The 22,259-nt window shown below is 35.5% G+C and overlaps 1 protein-coding gene and 1 long non-coding RNA gene across 7 annotated transcripts in view; one reads left to right on the plus strand and one right to left on the minus strand.

Annotated features, from left to right (window-relative positions):
* Nucleotides 1–22,259, minus strand: part of DNAL1 (dynein axonemal light chain 1) — a 63,624-nt gene that overhangs the window by 18,082 nt on the left and 23,283 nt on the right. For all 5 annotated transcript variants that reach the window (XR_004232006.1, XR_004232005.1, XM_012548128.3 and 2 more), the window contains 2 exons: nt 15,435–15,544; nt 514–569 (listed from right to left, as the gene is read on the minus strand). Coding sequence is in view for 3 of the 5 variants with exons in the window: in XM_012548128.3 (XP_012403582.1) it covers nt 514–569; nt 15,435–15,544 (166 nt within the window). In the remaining 2 variants the exon portion in view is untranslated. The remainder of the gene's footprint in view (nt 1–513; nt 570–15,434; nt 15,545–22,259) is intronic.
* LOC116421579 lies at nt 7,639–20,543 on the plus strand. 2 transcript variants are annotated; one of them, XR_004232007.1, is made up of 4 exons: nt 7,639–7,741; nt 11,719–11,900; nt 16,405–16,470; nt 20,505–20,543. It is a non-coding gene; the product is annotated as an uncharacterized LOC116421579 (long non-coding RNA). The 2 variants fall into 2 exon arrangements; XR_004232008.1 differs by lacking the exon at nt 11,719–11,900.

The raw sequence follows: 22,259 nt of genomic DNA on the forward strand, positions 1-22,259 counted from the left end.
CGTTAAAACTAAACATTATGTCCATTTTTATAGGATTATAAACTCAAAGCTTAGAAAGGACCTCCAAGGTTATCTACTCCAAATCATGACCTCATTTTACAGGTGAGGAAACTGAGGGTCAGAGGTTAGTTAAGGAATTTGCTCAAGGCACTAAATCGTCTAAAATGCTTACTAAGTCTGTAAAAAACATGAGTAGATCTCACCATTTTGGATATATGCTCTAATAATTAGTAATTACTCCTTCAAAAGCAAGTAAACATTAGATTACATCTGCATTTCTCAAATCTACCTATGTTCCAACTCTAATTCGTCTGAATGTAGGAAACATACAAAATCCTTGCATTTCTAACATGTCAAATTTAAGGTTGTTCAGTAAAGTTCTCTTTTCAGTTCTCTTATGATATTGAGATCTGAAAAGTTTATTTTCGTAGGCAACCATCATCAAACTCATTAAACTTTGGAAAACTTATTTCAAGCAGTTAGAAAAATCAAAGAAGTGATAAGATTACTTACTTAAACCATTCAGATTGGCAATTTTTTCAATGCAGTTTGTAGACAGTGAAAGCTTCCTTAAAGAGAATAAAAACTTAAATTAGTCAGAGGGTTAAAAATGCCAAAGCAAAAATTTCTGAACATTCATTACAAGAATGCTGCAAGTCTTTTATGTTCTCTGCTATATCTTAAATCAAAGTCCTATATCCAGAGCCCTTAAAATCTTCATAATGAGAACAACAATAGCTCACATTTATATTATTCAGTCATTTGGTCATGTCTAACTCCAAGTGAGCAAATGGAAAATGTCTGTGGAGTTTTCTTGGCAAAGATATTAAAGTACCATTATCATTTCCTTCTCCAGAATATCCCCATTTTACACATGAGGATTGAGGCAAATAGAGATTAAGTAACTCGCCTAGGGTTACACAGATAGCTGGGGTTACAGAACTAGAAATTTCCTAAAGCCAGATTTAAACAGATATTTCTGACTTCAGGCCTGGTACTTTAAAGCTGCGCTCTCACTTATATATACTACTTTAAAGTTAGAACTACTGAATTTGGGGATAATTCTTCTCCTCTTTCACTAACTTAAAGTAATTTTAAATGGTTTTTTTAAAATAAAAATTCTTGGTAATTTCACCTATTTTCTAGTTGTCTAAAGAACTCCCAATCAATTGGAGGAGTAGATGGCTCATTGAGCTGTGAATATGACCGATAACTAATTTTCCTGAGGTCTGGGAAAGAATAGCTACTCAAAGTATCTATCATCACATGAATGAAACTTACAGATAACTGACAATTCTTTCCAAGCCCATTTCCAAGGACTCTGATCCTGGGCTAAAAAGCTTTAAAGATTTTTTGTCTTGGAAATGGTTGCACTGAGGGGATGTGTACCATTAAGGAAAAGAGCATAAGTGCCATAATTAACAAAAAACACAGTGTTCAAGGTGGTCTAGCTGTACCAGATCTAAAACTATATTATTAAGCAGTGGTTACCAAAACCATTTGATATTGGTTAAGAAACAGACTAGTTGATCACTGGAATAGGTTAGGTTCAAAGGACAAAATAACTATAGCAATCTTGTATTTGACAAATCCAAAGATCCAAACTTTTGGGATAAGAACTCACTATTTGACAAAAACTGCTGGGAAATTGGAAATTAGTATGACAGAAATTGGACATGGACCCACACTTAACACCGTACACCAAGATAAGATCAAAATGGGTTCATGACCTAGGCATAAAGAATGAGATTATAAATAAATTAGAAGAACATGGGATAGTTTACCTCTCAGACCTGTGGAGGAGGAAGGAATTTGTAACCAAAGAAGAACTAGAGATTATTATTGGTCACAAAATAGAAAATTTTGATTATATCAAATTAAAAAGGTTTTGTACAAACAAAACTAATACAGACAAGATTAGAAGGGGGAAGCAATAAACTGGAAAAACATTTTTACATTCAAAGGTTCTGATAAAGGCCTCATTTCCAAAATACATAGAGAATTGACTCTAATGAGAAATCAAGCCATTCTCCAATTGATAAATGGTCAAAGGATATGAACAGACAATTTTCGGATGAAGATATAGAAACTATTTCTAGCCATATGAAAAGATGCTCCAAATCATTATTAATCAGAGAAATGCAAATCAAGATAACTCTGAGATACCACTATACACCTGTCAGATTGGCTAAGATAACAGGGAAAGATAATGCGGAATGTTGGAGGGGATGTGGGAAAACTGGGACACTGATACATTGTTGGTGGAACTGTGAATGGATCCAGCCATTCTGGAGAGTGATTTGGAACTATGCCCAAAAAGTTATCAAACTGTGCATACTCTTTAATTCGGCAGTGTTTTCTACTGGGCTTATACCCCACCCTTATACACCCCCTAAAGAAGGGAAAGGGACCTGTATGTGCAAGAATGCTTGTGGCAGTCTTCTTTGTAGTGGCCAGAAACTGGAAACTGAGTGGATGCCCATCAATTGTAGAATGGCTGAATAAGTTGTGGTATGTGAATGCTATGGAATAATATTGTTCGGTAAGAAATGACCAGCAGGATGATTTCAGAAAGGCCTGGAGAGACTTACATGAACTGATGCTGAGTGAAATGAGCAGGACGAGGAGATCATTATATATTCAACAACAATACTATATGATGATCAATTCTGATGGACATGGCCATCTCCAGCAATGAGATGAACCAAATCAGTTCCAATAGAGCAGTAATGAATTGAATCAGCTACACCCAGTGAAAGAACTCTGGGAGATGACTAAGAACCATTACATAGCTTTTCCAATCGCTCTGTTTATGTCCGCCTGCATTTTTGATTTCCTTCACAGGTTAATTGTACAATATTTCAAAGTCCTATTCTTTTTGTACAGCAAAATAACTGTCTGGACATATATAAATATATTATGTTTAATTTATACTTTAACATATTTAACAAGTATTGGTCAACCCGCCATCTAGGGGAAGGGATGGGGGAAGGAGGGGAAAAGTTGGAACAGAAGTTTTTGCAAGGGTCAATGATGAAAAATTACCTATGCATATATCTTGTAAATAAAAAGCTATAATAAAATTTGTTTTAAAAAGCACAGTATTCTTCAAGTCTATAATAACAACAATAATAATCCATAGTAAGAGTGCTTTATGGTTACAATGTGAAAACATTACAGTTACCTCATTAGATCTTCACAAATTCTATAAAGTAAATGGGTCTTAGTTTCCCCATTTGTAAACTAAGAGTCTACTAGATGATTTCTAGTTGAAAGACAATAGAATATAATAGAAAGGGTCCTGAAATGGAAGTCAGGAGATCTGGGTTCTACTCAAATTTTGGCTACTCTTCTTACTGGAACTTCCCTTTGTCTCTGAAGCCTTCTCACCTTAGACCATTCCTCCATCACGCCAACCCCCTTTTCTGTCTCTTTTAAAATAGCTTTTTATTTTTCAAAATACATGCAAAGACAGTTTTCAACATTCACCCTTGCAAAACCTTATGTTCCAAATTTTTCTCTCTCCCTTCCCACTCCCCCAGGCGGCAAGTAATTCAACATAAGTTAAACATGTGCAATTCTTCTACAACATATTCATCATGCTATGCAAGAAAAACCAGGTCAAAAAGGGAAAAACAGGAGAAAGAAAAAAAACCAAGCAAACAACAACAAAAGGGGGGAAATACTATGCTTTGATTCATGTTGTCTCCAAAGTTCTCTTTCGGGATGAGGATGGTTCTTTCTATCAAAATACTACTGGAATTCCCTTGAATTACTATATTGTTGAAAAGAGTCAAGTAACATAATCTTCTTGTTGCCATGTACAATGATCTCTTTCTTGCTCCTGCTCAGTTCACTTAACATCAGTTCATGTAAGTCTCTCCAGGTCTCTTTCAGATCATCCTGCTGCTTGTTTCTTATAAAACAATAATATTCCATTACATTCATAAATCATAACTTATTCAGCCATTCTCTAACTGATGGGCATCCACTCAGTTTCCAGTTTATTGCCACTACAAAAAGGACTTGATTTGATTTGGTTTTCTTCTTTCCTTTTTCTAATCAAATTGACCAAAGGTTTATCTATTTTGTTGGGGTTTTTTTTTTCCCACAAAACCAACTCTTAATTTTGTTTATTAGTTCAATAATTTTCTTACTTTCAATTTTATTAATCCCCTCCTTTGATTTTCAGAATTTCTAACAGTATTTAATTGGGAATTTTTAATTTTCTTACTTTTTTAGTTGTATGACCAATCCATTCATCTCTTCATTTTATTCATATAAGCATCTAGAGATATTTCTGTCTTTTTGCATTTGATCATGAATTTTTAATGCCCTAATACATGGTCAATGTTTGGGCAGGCACCATATACTGCTGAGAAAAAAGTATATTCCTCTCTATTCCCATTCAGTTTTCTCCAAAGGTCTATCATATTTAATTTTTCTAAAATTCTATTCACTATAAGTAAAACCAGGAATATATCATACATAATAACAAGAAGACTGTGTGATGATCAACTATGAAAGACTTGGTCTTTCTCTGTAGTTCAGTGATCCAAAGTAATCTCAATAGATTTTGGAGAGAAAACGACATCTACATCTAAAAAAAAGAACTATGAATACTGAATGTAAATCAATACATACTATGTTCACTTCTTTTTTTGTGGGGGGGTTTCCCCTCTCTCCTATGGTTTTTTCTTTTGTTTCTGATTTTTCTCTCCTAACATGATTCAGAAAGCAATGAGCCTTAAAAATAAATAAATAAAAATGGGGGAAAAAGTTTAAAAATAAAATAAAACTGTATTTACCTTCTTTACTTGTTTATTTTGCAATTAGATTTTTATCTAGTTCTGATAAAGAAAGATTGATATTCCCCACTAGTAGAGTTTTGCTGTTTATTTCTTCTTGCAACTCATTTAACTTCTCTAAAAATTTAGATGCTATACCACTTAGTGCACATTTGTTTAGTATTGTTATTCCTTCACTTTCTATGGTACCCTTTATCAAGATGTGGTTTCCTTCCTCATCTTTTTTAAATGAGATCTATTTTTGCTCTTTCTTAATCTGAGATCAGAATCACTACCCCTAATTTTTTTTTTTACTTCAGCTGAAGCAATAGATTCTGCTCCAATCTTTTACCTTTATTCTGTTCCAGTCTTTTACTTTTATTCTGTATATATCTCTCTGCTTCAAATGTGTTTCTTGTAAAAAAAAAAAAAAAAACTGTAGGATTCTGGCTTTCAATCCACTCTGCTATCTGCTTCCATTTTATGGGAGAATTCATCTCATTTCATTCAGTTAAAATTACTAACTCTTATTTCCTGCCATCCTATTTTTCCCATTACACTTTTTCTCTCCTTTCACCTTTTCCTTCCTCATCAGTGTTTTGCTTCTTTCTGACTACCACCTCCCTCAACCTGCCCTCCCTTTTTTCAGCCCTCTTCTCCTTTTTCTTTTCTCTTTCTCCTTCTACTTCTGCCTCCCTATTAACCTCCCCTGTTCCTTTCTCTTTTCCCTCCCTAATTCCTTAGAGAATGGGACAAATTCCTATACTAAAATAAGTATATGTTTGTTATTCCATCTTTGAGCCAAATCCAAGTGATTAAGGTTCAAACAATGCTCATTCCCCTCCCTTCTTTTGCTTAATTGTAATAGATCTTTTGTGCCTCTTCATGTGGCATGATTTATCCCATTTTTACCTCTGCTTTCCTCTTCTCCCAGTACAATCCCTTTTCCACCCCAATTTTTGTATCATCACACTGAAGTCAACTTATACCTACACACTCTAAGTATATGCCTTCTAAGTGCCCTGACAAAGATTCAGTTCTCAAGAGTCTCTTATAACCTACACCCTCTAAGTATATGCCTTCTAAGTGCCCTGACAAAGATTCAGTTCTCAAGAGTCTCACATATCTTTCTATGTAGGAATGTACACATTTTAACCTTTAAAAAACAGTTTTTTTCTTCCCTTTTTTGCCTACTTATGGATCTCTTGAATCATGTATTTGAAGATCAAATTTTCTGTTCAGCTCTGATTTTTTTCATAAAAAAGGATTGAAAATCCCCTATTTTATTGAGTATCTATCTGTCTTTTCCCCTGAACAATAATGCTTTGTTTTGCTGGGTAATGGATTCTTGGTTGTAGTCCAAAGTTCTTTGCCTTCCTGGGCAAAGAATATCATATCCTTTGATTCTTTAAAGTGGAAGCTGCTAGGTCCTGGGTAATCCTGATTGTGACTTCTAGATATTTGAATTGTTTCTTCCTGGCTGTTTGCAGTATTTTCTCCTTGATTTGAGAATTATGGGATTTAGTTACAATATTCCTTGTTCCTTGGAGTTTTCATTTTGAGGTCTCCTTCAGGAGGTGATTGGTGGATTCTTTTAATGATTATTTTACCCTCTGATTCTTAGGATATTAGGACAGTTTTCCTTAATGATTTCTTGAAAGACATTGTCAAGGCTGATTTTTTTTCCCCATCATGACTTTCAGATAGCCCAATAATTCTTAGATTGTCTCTCCTGGATCTATTTTCTAGGTCAGAAGTTTTTCCAATGACACTTCACATTTTTTGCTATTTTTTTTTTCTTTTTTTGGTTTGACTGATTCTTGATGTTTCACTGAGTCATTCACTTCTATTTGTATCATTCTAATTTTTAGTGAAATATTTTCTTCAGTTGCTTTTAAAAAATCTACATCCTTTGCATTTGGCCAATTGTACTTTTAAATGAGTTGTTTTGTTCAGTGGATTTTTGTTCCTATTATTAATTCTATTTTTTAAGGAGTTGTTCGCCTTTTCTATTTCACCAATTCTATTTTTCCCCAAGGAGTTGCTTTCTTTTTCCATTTCACCAAATTTATTTTTAAATAGTTTTCTCCAATGTATATTATATATATATTTTTCCATTTTGTCTAATTTATTTTTTAAGGAGTTGTTTTTTCCAGTTATTGGCTCTTTCTCCCAACCTTTCATATTTCTACACAGCACGCATTTTTTCCCTTTTATTTCCCTCTCTTCAAAGATCCCTTTTGTGCTCTTCCAAGAGAGCCTTTTAAGCTTGAGACCACTTCGTATTCCCCTGAGAATACATCTGAAAGCATTTTGCCTTTGCTGTCTTCACGTTTTTTGTTCTGATGTTCCCTGTTTCCATTGTAGCTTTCCATAGTTAGAGCTCTTTTTGATTTTTTTTTGGTTCATTTTAAAAAGTTGAGCTCTGCTTGCAGGACACAGAAGTTATTCTAAATTCTTTTGCAGGACAGGAGCCTCTCACTGACTGGGCTGGGCTGGTTGGGGCTGTGGTTTTCCCACTGCGCTGGTAGGCCTGGTCAAGTCCTGCTTGTTATGCTAGGGTTCGAGGCTATAGAGGTCTCACAGCTGGTTTGCTGATCTACTGGCCTTCTGAACTAGAAGTAGCCAACACTGCTATATTTTGGCTAAGGCCTCCATGCTGGGCCTCCCTGTAGGCTCCTTCCACTGTGTTTGTGCTGGGCCTTGCTCCTCTCTGCCCAATGAGACAGACCTTTCCTGAAGTCCTTCCAAAACATCTTAAGCTGGAAAATTCTTAAACTCTGAAAGTTTATTAGTTCTAACACTTCATAATCCATTCAGAAGCTTGATCTAGTGCTAATTCTAAGGGAAGCTGTGAGAACTCAGGCAATGTTCTGTCTACTCTCTGTCATCTTGGCTCCATCCCAATCCCCTTTTCTTGTTGGCGAGTTCCTCCCAGGAGCCTCCATTTTGAGGTAAGCCCCAAGTGGACAATCCTTACTCCTCACCTGACTGCTTCTGACTTTCCCAATGTTGACTTTCTGCTTCCTCTGGGGCATCTCCTCCTGGGCCCCTTTTGTGTCTTCTCTTCCCCTATAGTGTCAACTCCGCATTAGGAGTGACTGCCTTTCTTCCTGCTTATGTCTACAGATCTGGCTGCAGTCATAAATGCCAGTTACTTACCAACCTTAGCAGTGGGACCATGGTCAGGGCTCTTTATCTCTCTGCCATGCATGGCACCCTTCTAGCACCTGCCTCAGCGGATGGCAGCAAGGAAAGCTGTTGGTAAAGCTCAAAGCCCTTGGAACTACAATTTAGACCTCATGAATCTGGGGCCGATATTCTCACCGGGCTGTCTTACAGCTGCCTCAATGAAGAATGCTCATGTTTCATAGGAGCAGAGATCAGGCATCAAAGGAACCACTTCAACCAACCAAGGTTAACCTCCACTTCTTGCAAACTAGGAAACTAAGACCCAGAAAGGTTAAGTGACTTGCTTTGAGTCACACAGCTAGCAAGTATCTGAGGCAGAATTTAAACTCATGCCATCTTGACTCTTGAGTCTAACACTAGATGGTCCTGTCTTTATTTTGTCATATGCTTGCTCTCTGTTAATGAGTCTAGATGCAGGATGTCCCAAAAATCTCAGTATGGTTTTAAGACAGTAAAACTTAACACTGCACTGCACTATGGCTTTTGGGACACCTTGAATCTAAGATGGCATCGATACAAAAGGTTACTCCAAATGGACACCCTCATTTGGCCACATTAACCCCTCATAAATCAGCTGTTACTTACTTAAGATATATAATTGAAAGTTACAATCTTTTCTGGTGTATAAACCTCCTCTCTATGGAGACGCACAAAATATAATTTTGTAGTCCAAGTCATTAACCCCATTTTACAAAGGACTAATCTGAGTTCTAGAAATTAAGCTATTTGTCACACAAACAGAACAGGAGCCAGAGCTTGAACTTTTGACTCTTTCCCATCCCCCAACATTTGAATATTATTTTTTAAATAAAATTTTGAGTTCCAGGTTTTTCTTCCCTCCCTCCCGTCTTCCCCAAGATGGCAAGCAGTCTTGATATAGGTCATTCATGTGTAATCATATAAACATATTTTCATATTGGTCATGTTGTAGAAGAAACAGAACAAAAGGGAAAACTCTACTCTTAGACTCATAGTTCTTTCTCTGGATATGGATAGCATTTTCCTTCATGAGTCTTGGATTGTCTTGGAATTGTCTTGGATCACTGTATTGCTGAGAAGAGCCAAGTCTATTATAGTTGTTCATTGCAAAGTTGTTAGTGCGTACAATATTCTCCTGGTTCTACTCATTTCACTTGGCGTCAGTTCATATAAGTCTTTCTGAAATCTCATTCTTTCTTTCTTTCTTGTTTTTTTTTTTTTCCTGAGGCAATTGGGGTTAAGTGACTTGCCCAGAGTCACACAGCCAGGAAGGGTTAAGTGTCTGAGGGCAGATTCTAAATCAGGTCCTCCTGACTTCAGGGCTGGTGCTCTATTCACTGTGCTACCTATCTGCCCCAAAGATTTGGGACAGCATATAGTTAGCAAGGAAAGGGTTTTTTGTTTTTGTTTTTTTGTTTTGGTAAGACAATTGGGTTATTAAGTGACTTGCCCAGGGTCACACAGCTAGGAAGTGTTAAGTGTCTGAGGCCAGATTTGAACTCAGATGCTCCTGACTTCAGGTGCTGGTGCTCTATCTACTGTGGCATCTAGCTGCCCCTCATTATTTCTTCTAGAATAATATTATTCCATTACCTTCATATGTTACAATTTGTTCAGTCATTCTCCAATAAATGGGCATTTCCTCAATTTGAAATTCTTTGCCACCATAAAAAGAGCAACTATAGCATGATAAATATGGAAATGTGTATAGAATAATTGTACATATTTAACATATGTTGGATTACTTGTCTAGGGGAAAGGGATGGAGAGAAGGGAGGGAGAACAATTTGGAACGCAAGGTTTTATAAGGGTGAATGTTGAAAACTATCTTGCATGTATTTTGAAAATAAAAAGTTATTTTAAAAAATAAAATTTAATTTTAAAAAGCTACTATAAATAGTTTTGCTCTTTCCCCTTTTTTAATGACCTCTTTGGGATACAGATGTATGTTGTGGTATCGTGGGATCAAAAGGTATGCAGAGTTTTATAGCTTTTTGGCCATAGTTCCAAATTGTCCTCCACAATGTTTGGATCAGTTCACAACTACACCAAATATTGTATGAGTATTCCAATTTTCCCACATCTTCAACATTTATCATTTTCCTTTTCCATTATTTTAGTCAATCTGATAGGAGTGAGTGTGAGTATTTTGAAGCAATAATGATTTAAATTTTTTTCATATGACTATTGATAGCTTTAATTTCTTCATCTAAAAACTGTTCAAATGTTTTCATCATTTACTCATTGGGGAATGACTTGCATTCTCATAAATTTGATTCAGTTCTCTATATATTTGAGAAATGCAGCCTTTATGAGAAATACTTGTTATATTAAATGTTTCCTATCTTTCTTCTTTTCTTCTAATTTTGGTTGCATTGGTTTTGTTTGTACAAAACCCTTTTGACCCTTTTAATTTAATATAATCAAAATTATCCATTTTGCATTTCATAATGTTTTTTATCTCATTTGGTCATAAATTCTTCCCTTTTCCATAAATCTGACAGGCAAACTATTCCTTGCTCTCTTTATTCAATTATAGCACCCCCTTTTTGGCTAAGTCATGTACCCATTTTGGCCTTATGGTGTGAGATGTTGGTCTATGCCTAGTTTCTATCCCCATTTATCCAGACGTCCAAATTCTAACTTGTCTAAAATTCTATTCACTTCCTGTGAGAATTGAATGGTGATTTAGTTTCCAAAGTTATGAAAAACTGAATTAGAGAAAGGAAACCTGAATTAGAAAGTTGAAACTTAAGAAATGGAAGGCTGGGACCTACAAGGACATCAAAGACTATAATCAAGGGCAGAGGTTTTAAATTTGAACAGGTGCCCCCTGGATCTTCACAGTTATCTTCCTGGACTTTGCTCCCTTCCCCTTCATAGCTCTCTTCCCCCATAAGAATGTAAACTCCTTGGAGGCAGGAACTGGCTATATAATAAGGAATGGAGAGTCACATTCTGTAACTTCTTTAACACCCAATTAATGGAAAATCAGGAAAATCAAAGACTGCCTTTGTGGTTTCAAAATTTGTCTACTAACCTAGGCACCCATTTATGCAAGAATGTAAAATAAAATCTTTCCTACATTCATCAGTGAATCTCTTGTTAAGATATTTTGTTTCTTACACCTCTTTAACTTCTTTCTTGTTTATTTTGTGGTTATATTTAACAAGTGTAAGAGTGGAGGGTTGGGGTTCCCCACTAATGTAGCTTTGCTATCTTATCATTTAACTTCTCTAAGAATGCTATACCACTTGGTGCATATATTTAGTATTTCATTGTCTATAGTACCTTTTTGCAATTCACAGCATCTTCTTCTTGATCTCAAGATCGTCTTTGAGAATGAGGGACAAATATTTGTGAGCAGGAGGTATGGATCCACTGGGGACCCACCTAGCCAGTTCCAGGTTCCTTCCCTTTTTCCTTCTCTCCTCCCACCTCTCCCTTTGCCCACATAAGGAATCACATTCTTCTCTGCAGGTCCTTTACACAGAGGAATATACATTTTGATCACTGAAACTTTGCAAGATATCTTAGGGTTTACCAGTTGGATTTCTTTTCTAAGGACTATGCCTTAAACCCACATCACTCTGGCTCTCACTGAGTCACCAACAACAGGTCCCAGCCCAAGCCTTACTTAGTTATTGTTTGAGCCCTGATAGCTGAGAATATATATAACAGTTGTTTCTGTTTTGGCCAGAAACCCTCAGAGGTCTTTCCTCCCTCCCCAGACTGATTCTTTTTTTCTTTTTTGGACTAGGTAAAAGAGACCTCTATCTGCGTCATTTCTAAGCTAGATTTGATCACTGAAGGACATTGCTTCAGTCAGGCTGAAACCAAGGAAAGACCTTAGTTTACAAAAGCCAAAATATCCCATTGCATCCAGGGCCATCTCTAATCATCCTGCCTTCTATCTTGATCCAGATGGTTCCAGAGGAGAAGGTAAGGAGGGTAACTTTACCCACCTCCCTCACTTCAATCCAATTCACTTGCATGTCACTGTATCACCTTTTTGATGTCATGGTCCTCTTCAAGAATGAAGGATAAAGAACCACCACCATTTTTTTTTTAGCAAGATTTCATTTCCTTCCTTATCTCTTTAAAGTAATCTATTTTTGCTTTTGCTTTGTCTAAGATCAGGATCTCTACCTCTGATTTTTTACTTCATCTAAAGCATAATATATTCTCTTTCAGCCTTCTACCTTTACTCTGTCTCTCTCCTTCAAATGTATTTCTTATAAATAACATATTGTAGGATTCATTCTGCTATTCACTTCCATTTTATGGGAGAGTTTATCCCATTCACATTCACAGTTATGATTACCAATTCTGTATATCTATCTTATTTCCCCCATTTATACTTCTCTCTCTTTCCTTTTACCCTGTACCTCTTCACCAGAGTTTTGCTTTTGACCATTGCCTCCTCCAAATCCGCCCTATCTGCTTCCCTTCCCCTTCCCTTTTCCCCTCTTCTCTATTGGGCAAGATAAATCCCTATACCAATCTTGATGTGTATTACTTCCTCTTTAAGCCAAATCCAATGAGAATAAGGTGCAAACAATGCTCACCCTTTTCCCTTCTTTCATGTAATAGGTTTTTCATGCCACTTCATGTACTATAATGTATCCTGTTCTGCCTCTCCCTTTTCTCTTCTTCCAGTGCAATCCTTTTTATCACCCTTTCTCATCATACCAAAGTCAACTTATGCCCTAAGTATACTTCTTCTGCCCTTATAAAAATATAGTTCTTAAGAGTTATCAGTATCATTTTTTCACATAATGTTGTAAACAATTTAACCTTATTTAATAACATGGTTTTTCCTCTTTCTGGCTTACTTTCTTATGCTTGTCTTGAATCTTGTATTTGAAGATCAAATTTTCTCTTCAGTTCTGGTCTTTTCATCAAATAACCTTGAAAATAAGGCAGTGAGGTGGCATAGTATAAGATAAGAGCACCAGCCCTGAAGTCAGGAGAACCTGAGTTGAAATTTGGCCTCAAACACTTCCTACCTGTGTGACCCTGGGCAAGTTACTTAATCTCAAATGTCTAGGAAAAAAGGGTTTGAAAATCCCCTATTTCACAGAATATCCACCAAAAGATTACACTCAATTTTTTCTGATTGATTCTTGGTTATAATCCAAGCTTCTTTGCCTTCTAAAATATCAACTTTCAAGCCCTCTTTATCCTTTAATGGAAAAGCTATTTAAGTTCCATGTAATTCTGGTTGTAGAAATTTGATATTTGAATTGTTTCTTTCTGGTTGCTTATAATATTTTCTTCCTCCCATGATAGAGATGGAATTTGGTCACAATATTCCTTGGAGTTTTCATTTTGACATCTCTTTAAGAAATGATTAGTAGATCATTTTAAAATTACTATTTTATCTTCTGTTTCTAGGCTATCAGGGCAGAGTGTTTTTTGATAATTTCTTGAAAAATACTGTTCAGCCTTTTTTTTTTTTTGATCATGACTTTCAAGTAGTTCAAAAATTCTTAAATTATCTCTTCTGGATCTATTTTCCAAGTCAGTTGTTTTTCCAATGCATTATTTTACATTTTTTTCCATTTTTTCATTCTTTTTGTTTGATGGATTCTTGATGTCTCATAGAGTCTTAGCTTCCATTTGTCCAATTTTAATATTTAAGGAATTATTTTCTTCAATGAACATTTGGCTAATTCTACTTTTAAAGGAGTTATTTTCTTCATTCAATTTTTGTGCTTCTTTTTCTAATCTATTGCCATTCTGCATAACTCTCATTTCTTTCTCCCATTTTTCTTCTCTCTTGATTTTTAAAAATCCTTTTTGAGGTCTTCCAAGAGGATTTTTTGGGCTTAAACTGCTTTATATTCCCCTTTGAGGCTATACATATAAACATTTTGACACCACTGTCCTCTTGTGAGTTTGTGTTTTGATCTTTCCTGTTACCATAGTAATTTTTTATGTTCAGGACATTTTTTTTGTTTGTTTTTGCTCACTTTTAAAAGTTGAGCTCTACTTTTGGGGTACAGAGGGCACTGTCCCAAGCACATTGTGCGGGGAACCAGGGAACTCTGGACCAAGGCCTCTGGTGCTGGTGGCTTGCCTACTACAGTGGAGTAGGTAGCCTGGCCTACTCATACCTGTTGTGCCAGGGGCCCTGGGACTGGCAGCTTGCCTACCGCCCTGGGGCTGGAGGCCTCACAACTGCCTGCAGTGAACTTAGCTTGCTGAACCAGGACTGTCCGACCTCAGTTGCTGATCTGTGCTGTAGCTAAGAGCCTCCTGCTGGCTTATTCAGACATTGCCTGCCCTGGGCTGCATTTCCCTTTTACCCAAGTGAGGCAGACCTTTCCTAAAGTCCTTCTAAATTATCTTGGGCTGGAAAATAGTTCCACTGCATCTTTTTGTGGATTCTGTTGTTTCAGAATTCTTTTAGAGAGGTCTTTGACTTTTAAGTTCAATGTTCCTTGCCTAGACCCTGCTAAATTGCTAATGTACAGCATTTAGGATAAAGAACAGAATTTAGAACTAAATGGAATCTTAGAGTTGACCTAGCCCAATAACCTCATGTTAAAGTTGAAAAAAAGTCTCTTGAGAATAATTAAACATGAATGTAGATCAAAACTGGTCAGGACAACAAGGTATAGTAGTTAGAAAGCCATCTCTAGACTGCAGGAGACACAGGTTCAAGTCCTTCTGACACCTATTGGCTCTATGCCTCAGAAAACTCTCTAAAATTATAAATTCCAGAACAGGGATTTATATGCATTGGTAGAGGGACTTATCTTAATGGGAACTCCTTCTATTAAGGAAATCATAAGTCTAGTCTTCTCCCCACAACTGGTCAGAAATGATTTTTTTACATTTAATTTTCTAGAATTAGATTAGTCTTCCTTCTACTCCAAAGCAATTCTCATTACATTAATCTTATCTAAATGCTATTGCTTTAATGTGATAGAATCATGAAAAATATAACATTTACTGTTGATCTCAAATCTCTATGTGAAAGTCAATGTAGGTTAAAATGCTATGTAAGCATGTCACAATTATAATACAAAGGAATCAAAGTGTTGATAAAATTGTATTTAATAGTATTTCAATTTATTTTAATGTAGAACCAAAGAATAGCTATGACATAGCGCCTTTTATCAGGATAAGTACAGTATAAATTTTGGCTCATAACTTTGCCTGGGAAAGGGGTAATGCACAGATTTTATCGTAGGGAAGCACTTTTTGATCCCTCCATTTTCTCCATGATAATGATAATAGATACAATGAGGAAAGTATATCTTTGGATACCACTATATTAATAAACCTAGAAATTCCTAAATCAGTGATAGTGTCTTTATGTGTTTGGTTCTATCAAAGGATAAATTATGTGGGGAAAATTAGCACAGAGAAAAACAAGATTTTAAAGTGTAAAAAAATTTTAAAGGAAATCGACAATTTTAGAAGAATTGGGAAGACAAAATAATTTATTTTATTTATAGAACTTACTCGCAATTAGCAAGCATGGACAAGGATGCATCCATCTTCTCTACGGGGGGAATCTGGGCATAAAGTTTTACTTCTTTGGCTTCTGACGGCTTCTGACCTGATTTTTCTTCCTGTAATGAAAAAAGGTGGGAAGAATAATACTGTTCTGATTGGAACATTTAACCAAAATAGATAATAACTTTTAAGAAACCCTCCATTTCTACTCAAAAGAATAAAGAAAGGCCAATACCAATTATGTTCTCCTAATGAATGTTTTCATTAAATAATTAGTGATTTTATACACTGTTGTGACATGCCTGAGTCAGATACTTTATTAGTCCACCAATACCAAATGAAGAAGGAAGAATAAAAGATGTTTCATATCTGGGATAGTCAAAATTTCTAAATTCCACCTATTTTTAAATGCTTTAAATTTTTAAATGGTGGGTATTCTGGTCCTCCAATAAGTTTTCCTTATGTTCAGGATTCCAGACTTTTTTTCTCCTCCCAGACTTCTAATATCAGCTGTTTTCTTTGTCATTTCTTCTTTCTTTTTTTTTCCCTACTACCCTCAATTCAATCTAAAGTAGGAATAAAACAACAACAACCCATCTCTACCAGTGAGTTAGAGCAGCAACTTGAAAAGCAATGTGATAAATGCTGATCAGAAGTTAGAAATCCTGAGTTAAACATTTACTTACTTTGGACAGGTCATTTACACATCTCTGGTACTCACTTTACTGTAACAGAAGATTAGACTAGATGACCTCAAAGGTCTCCTTTAGCTCTACAGCTGTGATTCTATTTTTTTTTTCTTATATTGCCAAGAGACACTTAATGTTTTATTTTTAATGTTTAATACAACTGCTTTGTTTAACCCTAAACACCTCTATGAATTAAATTTTGGGTCAAGTCTAAGAATCAGAGATTAAGCGACTTGTCCAAATTGTAGAATAGAGATTTAAATTTAGGTTTTCTTCTTTTTCATTAGGTTTCCTGATTGATCCAAGGAGCAAATGTGGTCAGCCCTGTTTTGCAAAGGAGAGGATTTGAAAAGGTAGAAGCCTTTTCCCTAGGCTTCCTTAATAGACAAGTTCTACTCCCTGGGGTTTCTGTGTTGGACAAACCAACTCTCATAACCTGGCAGGTCAGGGCAGTTGAGACCAGTGCCAACACAAATCACTGACCTTGAGCTTACTAACTTAATTACCTGCCTTTATCAGCAGACTTCACTTTTACTATGGAATCATTTTCCAGTGGCTGACATACTCCCAGTCTTCCTGCTCTTTCCATAGTCATGATACTGACAACCACCACCACCTCAGTAGTTCATTCCTTCATTTACATCTCTATCTCCATCCCTTTGACCTTACCCAATACCCAATAAAAATCCTATTCTATGTCTTCCAGCCCTTTCCTTTGTGTCCTTTGGTTTGTCTGCTCCATAATCAACTGGCTTTTTATATTAAGTCTCCTTTCCCATTCTTTCCATCTTTTGGCACTCACTGATTACATTGCTTCCCTTGCCATACTTTCCAGTTCTAGTTGTATTTTCACTTAACTGAACCAAAATATCTTCTCCAACTGCCACTTCTAGACTTTCCCTTTACCACCATCACTCAGTAATTTCTCCCCATTTGGGGTTCATTTATTGTAACTTTATTACCTAATCTAGATTTTGATAACAGTTACCATAACATTATTCTTCCTTTCTATATGAATTCAGTATCTGGATCTCAGTCTTTCTTTTCCATCTCAAATCCCTTTCATTCTAGGAGACTTCAAAATACATGCTGATGTTCATCCAAACACTCTAATTTTCTAGTTCCCCAATCTACTCATTTTCCATAGCCTTCTCAACTCTGCTCTGTCTTCACACAAGGATGATCATATCCTTGAACCTGTCACAGACCACTAGTCTTCTGCTCCAGCATGGCTGCTGTTTCCCTGATAGAGATCCTTTTGCAATGGGCTCAAGCTTTTTTAGTATAGTCCTACTCTGAAGGAAGTTCTTTGCTGTTTCTTTGAAGGTCTTGACCAATACTAGATTTGGTGACTTTTTAATGTGTACACGTAAGACCTGGGCTCCTGTACAACTTTTAATGCTGCCACTTCATCTAGAAGACTTCCTCTACCTTCTGAAAGATGAAATTATCAGCTAAATATGTCAAGAATTTATCTAGTTCTGTATTTTCAATAGAAAGAGACCCCCGCAGACATCTAGATAGTTGAAGCCTTCTAACACAAGTATATCTTGCCTCTGTGCCAGTGTTTGTGATCTGTTCCAAGAAAGTCAGAATGGGAAAGTGAAAATAGCTGAGCTGAGGCAGGAAAGTCTTGTGGTTCAAATCCATCTTCCAATGTACATGGACTATTTGATCCTTCAAAAGCCACTTAATTCTTAGTCACCCACACATTTCTCCAAGAGAGCCATAGATTTTCTATATTGCAAAAAGAATTATAGATTTTCTTTGGAAGAAGTTTCCTTTCTAAGAAGTAAAAATCACTGGTCTGAAGCAAAAAAATTAAGAACTTAAAAATTTAAAAAATTAAGTCTATAATATATTCCCATAATGCTATCATTTATATTCTTATCCTCATTCATGTCCCATCACTCTTTCTACCTCAAGTTCATGGACTTCCATGAAATCCACAGATTATATGGATTAACACCTATATATGGTACTTTCCCCCCCCCCCCCCTCTATTTTCATTTTAAAATCCTCTCATTTAGACCATTAGGTCTCTGGCAAATACATTCTTCCTTATCTTTGTTAAGTCAGACCTTGTAACTGCTCAAGATTCTATGTTTTAGGAGCTCCTAACAGTCTCTCCTGTATTCCATTAAAAACCATTTTTCCTCTTTAGGATCACCCTTTCTTTACAGGGTAATTCTTGATTGTAAAACAAATAATTTTTGCCTTTTGGAATATGGTTTTTCAAGATCTTCTCTCATTTAATGAAGAAGCTGCTGAGTCTTGTATGATTCTGGTTATGGTTCCTTAGTATTTTAACTCTTTCTTTCTGGCTATTGGCAATATTTTTTTCTTTGTTGTGGAAATAATAGATGTTTGCAATAATATTCCTGGGATTTTTCCTTTGGGAATTTTTCTCAGGAAGTAATGAGTGGATTCTTTCAAGATTTTCATTTTATCCTTAGATTCTAACATATGCAGAGAGTTTTTATTTAGGACCTAATTTTTTAGTGCAATCCTTTAAAAAATATTTTCATATTGAATGGTTAATATGGATTAAAAGTTCTTCCATGCCTTTGTCTAGGCCTAGCACATAAGCTGTCATATCTTCTGGGTGACTCCCATGCCTTAAGAAAACATATGCCCCTCTAAAGGAACATATTTGAACACTAATCCGATTAAATTCTGTGACAAGGAGGCAGACTGTAAGCCAGAAGATTGTGAAGTGGGAGGTTGGATGATTTCTCCATTGCTCCCTGTTGCTCCCCTCAAACGTTTTGCAGAAACTCGAACAAGTTCCTGCAAAACATGTTGACTGTTAAAGGATCCATGTATCACTTGGATCTAGGCCAGACCTAATGAGGAATCATAACACAATCCCTGGTCACAGTGCCTTTTTTGTTCCACTAATATTAAAATAAATTACTAGCTTTGAAATCTCACCCATAGAGAAGATTTTCTACCTGGCACTTTTCCACTTGGGACCTTGAGAGCTGGAACCCAGGATCCTCCAGCTGAGAGACTCGGGAGTTGGTGCTCCCCCCAAAATTGGTGATATTTTCTACTACTTTTTACATTCAATTAGTATTGCTCTAATTATATTAATATTGGAGCTTATTAGCTATTGTTGCTGTTGCTGCAAATTGCCTATGCATTTGCCTTTTCTATAAATCAACAAAACATCTATCTTTTTCTTCTTAAGTGTGTCTTATTGTAGGTGCGAAGGCACCACCATAAATTTTCTTAATTATGTTTGTCATGTTGTGCAAAAAAAAAAAAAAAAAAAAAAATCAGACCAAAAAGAAAAAAAAAAACCACAACAAAGAAAAAATAAACCAAAAACAAAAACAAAAACTTAAAAAGGTAAAAATACAATGTTTCAATTCACATTCAGTTTCCATGTTTTCTCTCTGGGTGTGGATATCATTTCCCAGTCCAAGTCTATTGGCACTACTTTGAATCACTTCACTGATGAAAAGACCCAAGTCCATTAACAGTTGATCATTATATAATCTTCTTGTCACTGTGTACAATGTTCTCTTGGTTCTGCTCAATCAGTTCATGTAAGTCTTTCCAAACTTTTCTGAAATCAGCCTGCTAATCATTTCTTATAGAACAATAATATTCCATTACATTCACATACAATAACTTATTTAGCTATTCCCCCCAACTGATGGGCATTCACTCAGTTTCCAGTTCCTTGCTACTACAAAAAAGAGCAGCTACAAACATTTTTGGACCCTTTCCCCTTTATTATGATCTCTTAGGGATACAGGCCAGTAGTAACATTGCTAGATCAAAGGGGTATGCACAGTTCTATAGCCCTGTGGGTATAGTTCCAAATTGTTCTCCAGAATGGTTGGGTCACTTCACAGCTCCACCAACAATGCATTAGTGTCCCAGTTTCCCCCACATCCCCTTCAACGTTTACCATTTTATTTTCCTGTTATCTTAGCTAATCTGAGAGGTATGAAGTGCTACCTCAGAGTTGTCTTGATTTGAATTTCTCTAATTAATCATGATTTAGAGCATGTTTTCACATCACTAGAAATGCCTTTAATTTCTTTATCTGAAAACTGCCCATATCCTTTGACCATTTATCAATTGAGGACTGATTTGTATTCTTATAAATCTGAATCAGTTCTCCATATAATTTATAAATGAGGCCTTTATCAGAAACACTGGCTGTAAAAATTTGTTTATGCAAAAACTTTTTAATTCAATATAATCAAAATTATCCATTTTGTATTTCATAATGTTGTCTAGTTCTTCTTTGGGCATAAATTCCTCCCTTCCCCATAAATCTGCTAGGTAGACTATCCCTTACTCTAATTTGCTTATTGTATGATCCTTTATGCCTAAATCACAAACTTATTTCTTCCTTATCTTCATACAGGATGTTAGATGTTGGTCATACTACTCTCCAATTTTTCCAGTAATTTTTGTCAAATGGTGAGTTTTTATTCCAGACACTAGAGTCTTTGGGTTTACCAAACACTAGATTACTATAATTATTGAGTATTGTCTGTATACCTATCCTATTCCATTGATCTACTACTCATTTCTTAGCTAGTACAAAATGGTTTTGATGACTGCCACTTTATAATAGAGTTTTAGCTCTGATATGGTTAGACTATACCTTCCTTTGCATTTTCTTTCATTAATTTCTTTGATATTCTTTATGTTTTATTCCTCCAAATGAATTTTATCATTTTTTTAAATCTCTAAAAAAGCAAATTTTTGGCAGTTTGCTTGGTATGGCACTAAGTAGATTAATTTAGATAGAATTATTATTTTTATAGATCTATTAAAATACAGTTTCTGATGACAGAGAAGTTCACACAGGATAAAAGGGACAATTTTGATTATATAAAAAGTTTTTATAGACATAAATCTAATGTAACGAAAATTAAGGAGGGAAATAACTGGAAACAATTTTTGCAACATCTATTTTTGTTAAAGGTTTAATATCCAAGGCATATAAAAAAAGAGATTCATATTTATAAGACTAAGAGCTACCTCTCAATTGGTAAATGGTCAAATTACATGAATGGATGATTTTCAAAGGAATAAATACAAGCTACCAACAGTGATGTAAAAATGTTCTAAATCAAAATAATTAGAAAACTGCAAATTAAAGTTACTTTGAGGTTCTATCTCACACTTGTGAACTGGCAGGGACAATAAAAGAAAATGACAAAAGTCAGATGGGTTGTGGGAAAATAGATATAGTATTAGTGTATTGTTGATAGAACTGTCAGTCTAGAAAACAATTTGGCACTATATACCAACAAATTACTAAAATGTGCAAAACCTTTTGATCCAGCTATAAGACTACTAGTTTTAAAACACACACAAAAAATTGGGGCAGCTAGATAGCTCAGTGGATAGAGAACTGCCCCCAAACTCGGAATCCAGCTTCAGACACTTAGCTGTGTTACCCTAGGCAAGTCACTTAACCCCAACTGCCTCAGCCCCCCCACCCAAAGAAAACACAAAAAAATTTAAAAATATTTATAACATCACTTTTCATGGTAATCAAAAATTGGAAACTAAAGGAGCAATCTCATATTGCAGAATGGCTAAACAAATCATGGTGTATGAATGTAATGGAATACTGTGCCTTAAGGAATTATGAAACAAAATTTAAAGAGAGCAATTTATTTGATGATACCACCATTATAAAGAAAAACTATTCTGAAAGACTTTAGAACTCTGTTAATAAAATGACAAACTAGTAATTCAGAAGCACAAAGACAAAGTGTACCATTTACCTAACAGAGGTAATAAAGTTAAAATGCAAAAAGAAACATTCATTTTTAGACATGGCCAATAGAGGAATTTGTTTTTACCATATTATGAACTATGTGTTGAAGGCTTTATTTTTTTCTTCTTCACATGCTCAGTTTTGGGGAGAGGTAGTAGAGTAGTAGATTAAAAAAAAATAACAAAGGATAATCATGCCATGATATGCCCGTTACTTCAATATAATTTATTGTTGTACAGTGATATTGCTCTTAATTAAAACATTGAACCACACTACCAAAGAGGGATGTTGAAAACATACTGCTTCATTTTGTCCCCTAAAAATTGTACTTCAGAACACTGCTTTAATGGGGTAGGGTTGTTATCGACACTACTGTTACTGGGA

Source organism: Sarcophilus harrisii, chromosome 2 (genome assembly GCF_902635505.1).
Source record: "Sarcophilus harrisii chromosome 2, mSarHar1.11, whole genome shotgun sequence".
Taxonomy (NCBI): Eukaryota; Metazoa; Chordata; class Mammalia; order Dasyuromorphia; family Dasyuridae; genus Sarcophilus; species Sarcophilus harrisii.